The sequence below is a fragment of the Pyrus communis genome, chromosome 9, assembly GCF_041283825.1.
Source record: "Pyrus communis isolate YQ-2024b chromosome 9, ASM4128382v1, whole genome shotgun sequence".
NCBI classification, from domain to species: domain Eukaryota; kingdom Viridiplantae; phylum Streptophyta; class Magnoliopsida; order Rosales; family Rosaceae; genus Pyrus; species Pyrus communis.
The window spans coordinates 4,320,455-4,334,272 of NC_142573.1; the positions used below are offsets into that span (position 1 = coordinate 4,320,455).

General features: G+C 37.3%; 1 protein-coding gene across 1 annotated transcript; it reads left to right on the plus strand.

The window, feature by feature from the left end:
* Positions 1 to 5,466: 5,466 nt before the first annotated feature.
* On the plus strand, positions 5,467 to 13,002 carry LOC137739527 (protein trichome birefringence-like 19). The gene is made up of 3 exons (XM_068479124.2): positions 5,467 to 5,671; positions 8,680 to 9,574; positions 11,998 to 13,002. Exons 2-3 carry the CDS (start codon positions 9,065 to 9,067, stop codon positions 12,820 to 12,822), a joined length of 1,335 nt encoding a protein of 444 aa, XP_068335225.2. The 5' UTR covers positions 5,467 to 5,671; positions 8,680 to 9,064; the 3' UTR covers positions 12,823 to 13,002.
* The last annotated feature ends 816 nt before the right edge of the window (positions 13,003 to 13,818 follow it).

Here is a 13,818-nt window from a genome sequence, read left to right on the forward strand (position 1 = left end):
TAAGCCACTTAGCCATGGAGGCAAGTGAATACGCAACAAGGGATCTCTAACCTTCAAACTGTTTGAGGGAGAATACTCTATGATATGATTTAGAATCTCTGGCCAGAGTATGAATGAGATGTTGGAATGCGTTCCAGATCACATTCAAGGTAATCATATAAGTACAAGATTCACATTGGATAGTAGACATGAATAAACTATCAAACCAAACAATGTGGTCAAGAGTATTGTATTAGAGAAAGATTGTATTGCATTTGTAATCCTAAACTGAATAGGTTCTCCACCTCTTCTGATTAGCTTGGGTAACCATGATATGCTGCTAGGTGTCACTCATGGTTTGTGGAAGCCCTAAACGTGTATAAACACTAAAGGGAGAATTGAAAGTAAGTTTCAATTCACAATCGATTTGAAAGAGTTTGAATCGCCCACTGCCTCGCTAAAAGGAACCTAATGGATCGTACACCGTGTAAGGTAGAGATTGAAGATTCAACGGAGATGAGTAAGAATAATTAAATGGTTTAATTATTTATGGCAAGGATTAATTAATATGATTATTAATCAAACGAATAAGTTCGTTAAAAGACCTCGGGATAGTTTTGGACCTTAAGGCCCAATGGGCTTCGAACGTCAAGTCCATTGACTTAAGTTGTGTGACAACTTAATGAATAATGATTCACAAAGGCCCAAATAGCCCAATAAATCCCATATGGCCGGCCATGTTAGAGAAGGAGTGGTTTTGGACTTATTTACAAGTTTGCCACTCAAATGAATTAAGGAATAAGTATGACTTTATAGCCAAAATTCATTAAGGGTTTCTTTTGGGGAAAAGATGAGAACACAAACCTCTCTTTGCTCTCAAAGAGGCCGGCCACCCTAGAGGAAAATAGCTAGCAATCTTACTTCCTCTAGGTCACTCATTTCTTCTATAATATGCCTTGGTGTGGAGACTTAGAGGTTCTCAATTTTGGGAACTTGGAGAAACCTTTTCATCCATCCAAATCCATGGATCTAAGATGCAAGGAATGAAGGCCCTCTCTTTGGGTGATTAGCCTTTGCTTATGCAAAGAGGAATCTACAAAGGTATTGATTTCTCAACTCACTTTGTTTTGAGTTGAGTCTTGGTTCACCTATCTACTAGGCTTTGAAGTTCATGGGTTAAGTTTTGTTTTTGAGTGCATATAAACATAATTCCGCCTTTTAATTGTTAATTGCATGTTGTTGATGTTGCTCAAATGAACTTGTTTTTCACAAATCTTTATTCAGGACGCTCTTTTTCTCTTTGACCGGGTTGAAATCTCCGGTAAGGATTTTATGGAGGCCCATTGTTAGCACTCTATCCTATTTGTTTGTACATATTTCTCCATCTTTAATGAATATCGTACACGTTCTGAAAAGAAAATAATATATTTTTTCTCCTTTTTCTTGCTCCTAATTTGTATCTCAATTTTTTCTTCTACCCTTCATCACAAGTTAAATGTGTTAACTAATCTAGTTGAAGGTACTATAAATATATATATATATATATATATATATATATATATATATCATCATATATAGATAAAATTTCTTTGAACTATTTTCATGGATAATAAGCAGATTGATTTTTATTTATTTTCGTAGATACTTATGTCACATCCCGACCCGGGCGGGACCACTTCCCGGGCCCGACTCCACTACCGTAGCACGATATTGTCCGCTTTGGGCTTACCATTCCCTCACGGTTTTGTTTTTGGGAACTCACGAGCAACTTCCCAGTGGGTCACCCATCATGGGATTGCTCAAGCCTTTTCTCGCTTAACTTCGGAGTTCCTATGGAACCCGAAGCCAGTGAGCTCCCAAAAGGCCTCGTGCTAGGTAGAGATGTGAATATACATTTAAGGATCACTCCCCTGGGCGATGTGGGATGTCACAATCCACCCCCCTTAGGGGCCCGACGTCCTCGTCGGCACATTTCCGGCCAGGGATTGGCTCTGATACCAAATTGTCACATCCCGGCCCGGGGCGGATCACTTCCCGGGCCCGCTCCACCACCGTAGCACGATATTGTCCGCTTTGGGCTTACCATTCCCTCACGGTTTTGTTTTTGGGAACTCACGAGCAACTTCCCAGTGGGTCACCCATCATGGGATTGCTCTAGCCTCACTCTCGCTTAACTTCGGAGTTCCTACGGAACCCGAAGCCAGTGAGCTCCCAAAAGGCCTCGTGCTAGGTAGGGATGGGAATATACATTTAAGGATCACTCCTCTGGGCAATGTGGGATGTCACAATCCACCCCCCTTAGGGGCCCGACGTCCTCGTCGGCACACCACGACCACCGGCCCGAGGCGGATCACTTCCCGGGCCCGCTCGACCACCGTAGCACGATATTGTCCGCTTTGGGCTTACCATTCCCTCACGGTTTTGTTTTTGGGAACTCACGAGCAACTTCCCAGTGGATCACCCATCATGGGATTGCTCTAGCCCTCTTCTCGCTTAACTTCGGAGTTCCTACGGAACCCGAAGCTAGTGAGCTCCCAAAAGGCCTCGTGCTAGGTAGGGATGGGAATATACATATAAGGATCACTCCCCTGGGCGATGTGGGATGTCACAATCCACCCCCCTTAGGGGCCCGACGTCCTCGTCGGCACACACGCGACCAGGGTTAGGCTCTGATACCAAATTGTCACATCCCGACCCGGGGCGGATCACTTCCCGGGTCCGCTCCACCACCGTAGCACGATATTGTCCGCTTTGGGCTTACCATTCCCTCACGGTTTTGTTTTTGGGAACTCACGAGCAACTTCCCAGTGGGTCACCCATCATGGAATTGCTCTAGCCCCTTTCTCGCTTAACTTCGGAGTTCCTACGGAACCCGAAGCCAGTGAGCTCCCAAAAGGCCTCGTGCTAGGTAGAGATGAGAATATGCATTTAAGGATCACTCCCCTGGGCGATGTGGGATGTCACAATCCACCCCCCTTAGGGGCCCGACGTCCTCGTCGGCACATTTCCGGCCAGGAATTGGCTCTGATACCAAATTGTCACATCCCGGCCCGGGGCGGATCACTTCCCGGGCCCACTCCACCACCGTAGCACGATATTGTCCGCTTTGGGCTTACCATTCCCTCACGGTTTTGTTTTTGGGAACTCACGAGCAACTTCCCAGTGGGTCACCCATCATGGGATTGCTCTAGCCCTCTTCTCGCTTAACTTCGGAGTTCCTACGGAACCCGAAGCCAGTGAGCTCCCAAAAGGCCTCGTGCTAGGTAGAGATGTGAATATACATTTAAGGATCACTCCCCTGGGCGATGTGGGATGTCACAATCCACCCCCCTTAGGGGCCCGACGTCCTCGTCGGCACATTTCCGGCCAGGGATTGGCTCTGATACCAAATTGTCACATCCCGACCCGGGCGGGACCACTTCCCGGGCCCGACTCCACTACCGTAGCACGATATTGTCCGCTTTGGGCTTACCATTCCCTCACGGTTTTGTTTTTGGGAACTCACGAGCAACTTCCCAGTGGGTCACCCATCATGGGATTGCTCAAGCCTTTTCTCGCTTAACTTCGGAGTTCCTATGGAACCCGAAGCCAGTGAGCTCCCAAAAGGCCTCGTGCTAGGTAGAGATGTGAATATACATTTAAGGATCACTCCCCTGGGCGATGTGGGATGTCACACTTATATCACATGTTAAATGTTTTGTTTATCAACCTATGATATATGTATTTTTTATATATTTTTTTTTTCTAAAAAAGGGGGTAACTGGTGGCAAACTACGATTATTCATCCTTCTGAGGGTCGGGAAGACTCACATAGGCATTTACATTTTTTAAAATTATTTTGTATGAAAGTGGTTACCTTTTCATATTTAAATATCCAAATAAAAAATTTGAGTAAAAATACATAAATCAAGAAATTTAATTAAGGTTGAAAATAGGGAAAGTAGAGTAAATCCAATAACTCAAAATTTAACCTGGATTAAAGTACCCATAAAAATAGAGGTCTCGAGTTCGATGCTCTTAGCTGGTGAGTCTGCTTGACTGTGGTCACGGGGCAGGATGAAGTTCTCCATTGCCTCTTGTGCCCAAAAGTAGTGAAAAACCGAGTTTGCCACCAGTTGTTCCCCTTTTTACAGGAAAAAAAAAACCCATAAAAGTAGCAACCTGCCTCTAGACTTTGTATCTGCTTTTCTATTTTTACCAAACATGGTTAAAAGAAAATATATTTCGGAATTCCTGAGAAAAGTCACGATAAATTATTTCCCAAAAATTCATTTTCGCATATCAAACACACAGTGTTTACAAGAACAACTAAATTCTCTGTAATACCGAAGAGTCATTTCTCTTTTCTTTCTTTTTTTGTAAGAAAAACCGTACATAAATTTTATATTTTGTATTTTATTTGTTATTGTGTCCTTTTCAGTCTTCATATTAGATAGAAGCTAGGCAATCTGAATTCTGACTTTCCTGTTGAAGTTAGTTTTTTTACATATGAGTTATACACATGATTTCGGAGGTGGCATAAATCATAGAAGTTTCCCATCTTCCTTGAAAACAAATAGGATTTGCTTGTAGTTTTACCAAATCATCATCCAATAATTTCATACGATATCAAAATATCTGATTTTTTTTCTTGTACAACTATGATTTAGCTTTATCAATTACCAATAATTGGTGGCAAGATAAGGCCATAAAAGCAGTCATAAATTTAAAGTCTTAATCCTTTTTCGGACAGAATCTAATCCCAATCTATTGCCATTGTGCTCTCTATATTTTGAGGGGCCTTTCTTTTTCTTAATCGTTTCAGTGGGGGCAAACATGATGAAATTAATTACCGTTTTAAAAAAGGAAAAAGAATTATGAAATAAGTTACTCTACGTACACATCAAATTTCTTCTCCAAATTTTGTTTTTTGAGATGAAACGAATATACAAATTTCAAAAAGGACATCTTAGATTAAATTTAAGGGATTCTGAAACAAAAAGAACCCCAAAACAAAAAACAAGGCTAACTTGACCAATCTGATAGCCACATATCAAAGCTGATATGTATGTGTGACAATTGACAAATAATGTGTTTATTTTTTCACTAATTATCAAATTATGTGAATATTTATTTCAAGTTTGGGCTCACTTTGGGTTTCGTTAATTTGTAATGAGTAACACTTTTAAAAGTATACTTACACATTATTTGATAAATAAACTTCACACAAAAGTTTTGCCTTTAGCATTACTGTTATGTAAATAGAGAAGACATATTTTTGTTGGCCAAACAACACTAGGGAGTGGTTTAGGTTTGTCCTTAAAGAATGAGATAGTATCTAAATATATATTGTCTCTAAGACAAATGGGATTGTATGATAGTGACAAACGTGTGAGGTGGTAAATTCCTTAACTTCAATATTCAAATTAAGCTAATTACTATCGTTTTATTAATGATGGAAAATGATGATGTATATATATAACTAGCTAGAGGTTGACATGCACTGTGAGGGGAACCTCAAATTTTCAGACAGCCATGCAACCACGTACTGCAAAGAGATATTAGCCTTGCATATCTAACTATCGTTCTCATAAAAAATGACCAAACTAAGCCACTTTTTCCTACGGTTACCTTTTGGGATTTACATTGCCTTGAAAACACCAGATTATCTTGAAGTTGAAGTGGAATGGTTGCATTGCATATGCCAAAAAAGGTACGAGTTCTTTGCCTCCACGGAAATTTAATGTCAATTATTAAATGGTAGATGTCATCATATAGGTCATAAGCTAGTAAAAGTGGACGTAACTTTAAGAGAGATGCGAAGGAGACTCTCAAAGTGGAACTGTTTATGAATTCTCTGTCATTTCATAGTTTAACATTATTTTTCGTGCCAATATTATAAAACGTTGTGTTAAAAAATATGAGATGACAGATAGTTTATAGAGAGTTTCAATGTTGAGAAAATCTCCTTAACATTTCTCTAATTTCAATTATCTTCTGTTTCTTATGCATCTCAATCATCAATCCAATCCACAAATTGCAAGTTGTGTGAATCCTCATAAAATCTCAAACCCCAAAATCCAGAATTACACGACCAAAACCTTTTATGTGTACTTTATGTCGCTCGGATTTCATGTTCTATATGACACTTTTGTTTCATTCCAATATTCATATTCGATTTTGGGGATAAACAAAAGTTATAAATATCCCTATAGTTGTTCACTTGATTGAAGTTAGGGTTTGTTATACCGGTTTTGACTTTTGATCACATATCAATGGTTATGTAATATGTAGGATCCAATCCATGTATATGTAGAAAGCTTTTGATTAGTACGTTAGAATGTGTTGGAAGATGGTTTTAGAAGAGGAAGGCCCAGTCATTTTTCTACTGCTACCTAGCTTAACGTTATCGTAAGAATAATGTTAAGATCAGTCGTTCAGATACAATTGATGAATAGTTAAAACATCATTAATTAATTATGAACATCATGTGCATCAACAGGTAGAAACCGCTCATACGCTTGTACACACATTCATGATCAGTAAGTTATGTAGCTACAAAATATACAACTCAAAGAGCAACCGATACAAAAACCATTTAGAAATCCATGGTTAGCATTAGCAAACCTTGGAGCTGACCCCCTGAAACAAATTAGGCTGGTAAACCTGGGTATTATAGTGGGCTGAAAACACCTTAGCTAAATGTTGGCTTAGGCTGACTTAGGCCCCAATCCAGCTTAAGAAACATTGTAAGACCAATAAGTTATTTTCAAAACGATATTTTTAACTAAACAACAATTGAAGTCACCTTAATTTTTTTTTTTTTATTTTAGTACATCAATATTTCTACTCTAGGGGAGGGGAGGTTCGGCTAAGCTACACAATGGGCACTCAATGAAAGCATTTTATGTTTTTTTTGGCCACTCAGTACTACGATCTGGTGGTATTCCTCTTTACTTAGAAATGAGAAGTCTTAAATTCGAATCTCGTGGATGATGAAGTCACCTTAATTAACCTACCGCTTGTATATTAACTAAACAATAATTTGAAGTGAATTAGCTAAACATCCAAATCATGTTCAGTCAACACTCATGATGGCATGGCAGATACATGTAACAACCATAATAAATATAAAGAAAGAAAAGAAGGAACAAATTAGAAGGATAATAATGTAGGAATTATATATGATGATTAACATAAAGAAAAATTGACTTAAATAATTTAGAGGCATGTATAATTCAAATGATGAATAATCCAAGTTAATGAAGTACTGGTGGAGCCACCAATCACAAAGTCCTGCAGAAGATTTCGTGGTGGTTATGATTATAACCCAACCTAATTTTTCAACTTAACCATACATACATACATACATACATATATATATATATATAATAAATTAATTAGCACATAACACCATGTTAATACAAGGTTAATTAGGGTCAGATCAAGTGTATATATATTCACGATGCTAATGTAATACCAACTGATTTAATGTATACATAAAAACGAAGTATACGTGTGTGTTTTGTATTTTATCCATAATTGTCTAATTAGGCAATCTAATCGTGTACATCAATGATACAATGGATCATATCATATCATTATCTCTATTATTTGGCTGAATGAAATGATGTATAAATATCGTTTTTTATTAAACAGCAAAGGCTTTCGTCGGTAAAGATGTCCGTAGCTTAGTTAAACTTTTTTGTTTTGCTGTAAAAAGCTTCATTAAGATGGTGATCCGTTGAGTAGAAATAAAAGTTTTAAGTCATATAATTTCTTTTTAATGAGGCTTAGACCAAATATGTGTGACTTTCGAGCATGCCATGGGGACAGTATGATCATCTCCCTGGGCAGGCGGCCAATAGTTTGATGCCAAGTAATTTCCCATGCACAATTAGAGAACTTTCTCAAATGATGCTAAAAACCAACCACATCATCTCTGGTCACTTTAACATTCCGATCTAAAAGTGGCAAAGATGTGAATTTTGCATACATACTATATATATAGTACACACACGCATCATATTATAACTTCTTGAACCACTGGATCTTGGATTTGTGATCACATGAGCTACAATCAACATTAATAAAATAATTTTGATGACCAAATAATGCTATTTCCAGTCTTGTAATGTAGACTAATTTGTACTTTAGCATCGACACGATATTACAACATGACACTGAAATAATAGCCATCCATCTCAAAGATTTGAATAATTTGCAATAATATATATGGGTAGAATTTGGGAATAACACACGCTTTTAACACAAATTTTGACATTCATTTTCTAGGGTCCACTTTGTAATGTATTTCAACAATTTAAATCGTCTATATTTTAGTACGTCATTGATAGATCATCCTTGCAAAACCATTACAACAAATCCAAAACCATTAAAACATTCATTTATAACAAAGAAAAATGGATGAATACAGTTCTATAAAGAAACATTAAAATTAATCAAACGATTATATGGTTTCGGATTTGGATGATTTTTGGTAGACATGATCTTTGAGGTAAAACATGAAAGATAGATCGTTGAAATACATTAAGGAGTGAATTAATCCCACAAGAACATGTGTAAAAATATGTGCCAAAAACATGTGTTCTCAATCCTAATCCTATATATATATATATATATATATATGTATTTATGTATATGTATATGTATAAACATATGTACACTTTTTCCACTAAATTACAACTACATCCTTGGCAGGTCCTCAAAGATCTGAAGTTGTAGCCTTAGGGTATTTTTTTTTTCTTGTAACTGTCGTTTTAGATTACATGTGTTTGTATATCTCGATGATTCTCTTGAGACGTGCTAGGGTCATATACTCCAAATGAAAGAGCTAGTAGATAGAAGAGATCTATGTGGTTAAGGGTAGCATCATGCACATTGTAACACAGCCACAACGATATAATATAAATAATTCGATAATAATCACTAACCAGCCTCCCTCCTTGTGATCTTTGAAACTTTCCCCACCTATATGTTTCAGTACTCTCTCATCATTTCCCACTGCCTTTAGAGAACTCTCTCTCCTCTCTCTGCGTCTCTGTCTCTCTCTGTCTCTCTCTCTCTCTCTCTCTCTCTCTCTCTAATGAAGCATCAAGCCATTGATGAGCTTCTCTTTGGGAAAATACGCCCACAAAAGGCACCAAAAAAATTTGTACTGCTAGTCTGTGCCCTACTTCTTCTTACAATCATCCCACTCTATTACCCTTCAATATGCCGCTCTTTATTTGTGTCAAAAACTATTGATTCCAACCCACTAGTCCCCTTTCCATCATCATCTGCACAGGAGGAGGATTTGCCTTCTATAACGAGCAACTTAAAGTGTGACATATTTACTGGAGAATGGGTTCCAAATCCAGAGGCTCCCTATTACACAAACAAAACATGTTGGGCAATCCATGAGCACCAAAACTGCATGAAGTATGGACGACCAGACACTGAGTTCATGAAGTGGAAGTGGAAGCCAGATGATTGTGAGCTACCCGTTTTCAACCCGGCTCAGTTCCTCGAATTGCTTAGAGGGAAGTCCATGGCATTTGTTGGAGACTCTGTGGGTAGAAACCAAATGCAATCCATGATATGCCTCCTTTCAAGGGTACGTATGCCTAGCCCTTTATTCTATATTCCTCCTTTACCATCTAATATTTGTTTGTTATTTATTGTTTAATGTTACCATGATATGGTCTTTTGGTTTTCTTAGTAAATCAACATATATATACTTAATTACTAGTTCATGCACGATTAATTATTATGTTATTCGTTGTCTCCATTTGATTTATTCAATCTGATGATAAAAAATAAAAGGTGTGTAAGAAGAGAAAAAGTGTGTATGGTTATTGTTTTCCTACTAACAAAAGTCTTGCATGTTATGGTGAGAGATTTTGTTCGACTAAATTAGTTTGCAAATTATATAATGTGTCATTAATATAAAATAAACACGTTAATCACTAATTAAGTAATAATTCAATCATCAACAACCACATCATATGATTTTTTTAAATTTTGGTATAAATAGTTAGTTTCTCTAGTATTACCCTTGAATAAATTTTTTTTCCCTTATCTACTAATTTAATAAATAGAAAGTTGAACTACTACTGCACTACAAAGACAAATCCTGTTTATTATGTAATGATTGTACAAATCTAATGTATCTCTATATACCATGAAGAATCTGTATTTTTGATAAAAGCATACACATATGTCACACACTGACAGCCAAGATTTGTCTGATAAAGCTTTTTGTGGTCCCTTCAATGAACATGCATGGTAGTTAATTATCGACTTTGAAACTTGAAAACTAAAACGAAAACGAAAGGCTTTTCAATATGCTTGAAATATATATCAGAACATCATATCTTATTATATAATTAGGGAATTTTTATTTTTTTAAATACTCCTTTAATTGTATAATAATATGTAATATTTCGCTTCGTATTATGTACACACTAAAAAATTTCTCATGAAAAAGGAGAAGTTGAGAGAAAGAATATACTTTGGGTTGGATCTTGAAATATATGAATTTGGATCATCTCCTGAGCAGATGGTCTGAATACTACTAATCAAGCAAAATGGATCGTTGGATCAAAATCCAACGGTTATAATTATAATAACTTTTAGAAGACTTCCCTATTTGTAACCGTTGAATTTTGATCCAACGGTCCATGTTGCTTGGTCCTCAGGATTTGGACTCTCTGCTCAGGAGAGGATTCAAATCCGAAATATATATATAATTTCCCATAGCAACTGGCGCTGTCGCTTCTAGATTAGTTAAATAATTTTGTCCTAATATGCACGAGACTTAGATCTTCAAGGTTAGTTGACCTAAGCCTTTTATGTTATTGAAGGATAAAGGGGATTAGGTAAAAATAATAGGAGCCTTGTTATTATTAATCACAATATCTTGTCTAGTAGCTAGGTAGATGCATGATAGGAATCTTTTCCATCCCTTGTTGTGCGAATAACTATGTCTTGTAATATTTCACATGGATTCTTAATAAAAATAAATAAAAAAATAAAAAATTTGACATGGCCAATGAAGCATCGAAACATGGAGGCTTTATATATTTTTCTTCCTAAGAATAAAAATATAAAAGCATGCATACACCGATCCGACTGGTCATGCATAAATCATCACTTAAATTGTCTAGTAAGCTATAGCACCAAAAAATCTATGCGTAGTTGTAATTTAGGTTAGTTAGGCAGTATAGCGTGTTGGCCATGTTGCACTTGTGTGCGATTTCTTCATTTAAATTAGAATAATTAAGTTTTTTTTGTTTGTTAAAGAAGTCTCAAAACACAAATGCTCTACTTCCCAAATTCATAGTTAATTGCAAAGAGCATGTAGTTTAAACGGCGTAAAACATATATTCATGTAGACAAGACCTTGTGTGGTTCGATTCTCTCCCTCTAACATCGCTTCTGTAAAAAAAAAAGCTCAGTTCAAAACAAGAATAAAAATACAAAAATGCTTTTGGGCATCCAAGATGATGTCTAATTGTCTGTGGAGCCCCATGACATATATTCGATCAGCCGAATAACCCACAGACATACTTGTGGAGACAACTGTCGTCTAAACAGATCTAGCTTCCCATGTGTTAGTCTATTACTGTGTCTTATTATATGGATTATTATTTAGTTATCTGAAACCTTGTGCATGTTGATGAACTATTATATCTGTATCCTTCACATAGCCCTCGACTTCCCTATACATAACACAAATGATTAACCCTCACCGTCTACAGAATAAATCTTTTGGTCTCAAATATAATACATTAATTACATTGGATGTAAGCAGCTGAGAGAATTTAAGTTCGAATCTTGTGAATAGGGAGTTCGATATCAATTTATTTTCAACCCTAATGTAATTAATTACGTCATATCAAAGAAAGAAGTACTTATCATGCGATGTTTTATAATCACTCACGCTAAAGCATTTCCAATTTTTGCTAAACACCACAGAAGTTAATTTTTGCTAAACACAAATCTGTACAAATAAATGTTGGTTGGTGTTTAAATTAGGTGGAATATCCAATAGATGTTTCAACTACCGAAGACCAGAGGTTCATCCGCTGGAAGTACACATCCTACAACTTCACTATGGCCACGTTTTGGACTCCACATTTGGTCAAATCCAAAGAAGCAACATACACAGACGGTCCGACCAAGACCGGCCTTTTCGAGCTCTACCTCGACGAATTTGACGAGGCATGGACAACCCAGATTAATGAATTCGACTACATCATACTTTCTGCGGGGCATTGGTTCTTCCGGCCGATGGTGTACTACGAAAATCGAAAGATTACTGGGTGCAACTATTGCCTCCTAGACAATGTACCTGACCTAGGCAAGCACTATGGCCATAGAAAGGCTTTTAGGACAGCTTTTAAGGCCATCAACAGCTTAGAAAATTATAAGGGTATAACATATGTTAGGACTTTTGCGCCGTCACATTTCGAAAATGGAATATGGAATGAAGGAGGAAATTGTTTGCGAACGAAGCCGTATAAGAGTAACGAGACACGGTTGGAGGGTTTAAATTTGGAGCTTTATATGATCCAAATTGAGGAGTATAGGAAAGCTGAAAAGGAAGGCAGAAAGAAGGGGTTGAAATACAGGCTGTTGGACACAACACAAGCAACGTTATTAAGGCCAGATGGTCATCCTAGTAGATATGGGCACTGGCCAAATGAAAATGTGACTTTGTATAACGACTGTGTGCACTGGTGCTTGCCGGGACCGATTGATACATGGAGCGATTTCTTGCTGGAGATGTTGAAGATGGAGGGTATGCGATCAGCTGAGGAGAAGAAGCACCTGATTTCAAGAGACAGAAGATCGAATTGATGGATGCAATTAACCGAAGTTGGTACGTATTTGATCAATGGATTATTCATTTGTTGCAGAGTATTTTGGTGTTAAAAGTTTGTTCAAGATGTTATTGGTGGCTACAGAATGTGACTCTATGATAAGTATTACTAAACCACCTGCGCCTTTCGTATATAAAATGATGTCGTAAACCCAAAATTGCATCAGATAAATTTGACTGTATAGGTAGAACCCTTTGCAGCCATTAAAAACTCCCTGTATAACTCCTTTGCAGACAAATCACCGCAAGCAGAAATAATCATCTTATGCAAAGCCTGACCGCACTTTAGCATGTACTTTGCTACTTCAATGTCGACTTGGTATCTATTTAAAACCCTTATAAACAGAGTCTTGAGGCGTGACACATCGATGGGAACATTCTTTGGTGGACTCCATAGATCCAAGTCTTCTTCCTCCATGCTCTTCCTTACTATAATCCTGACTAGTAAACAGCATAAAAGAAAGAAGTTAGGCCCTGCACAACGTACCTCAATACGGTGAGCTCAAAAGGAAGGAAAACGATGACAACCGAGATCAATATTGGCTTTGACGTCGGATTTCGCAGGATCGAATTTATATTCTGAAAAAAAAAATCCCCCTTGACGTTAAAGATTTCGAGCTTTGGGGCATTGATTAAAAGTTTTCACGCATTATTTTGAACATTGCATGCAAATTTCAAACATATCCTTAGTATCTTCAGTTCAGGTGCTGAAATGTTGAAAAGCAAGGGGAGGTCGTCTTGAATGTCATCATCTTTTCGATAATAAAAAAAGGACAAAGGTCCCCTTCTATTTTCAAATCTTCAAGAACAGGGCAGCACGAGAAAAGTTTACAGATTGAATCCTTATCGGGCAAATCAATTGTAATGTGGAGGAACTTGAGACTTGGGAAACACCCTGTGGTAGGAATGTTGATAATGAAATCTGATCTCTACTTCAATTTCATCAGTGTTTTACATACAAAATGGCTTTTAGG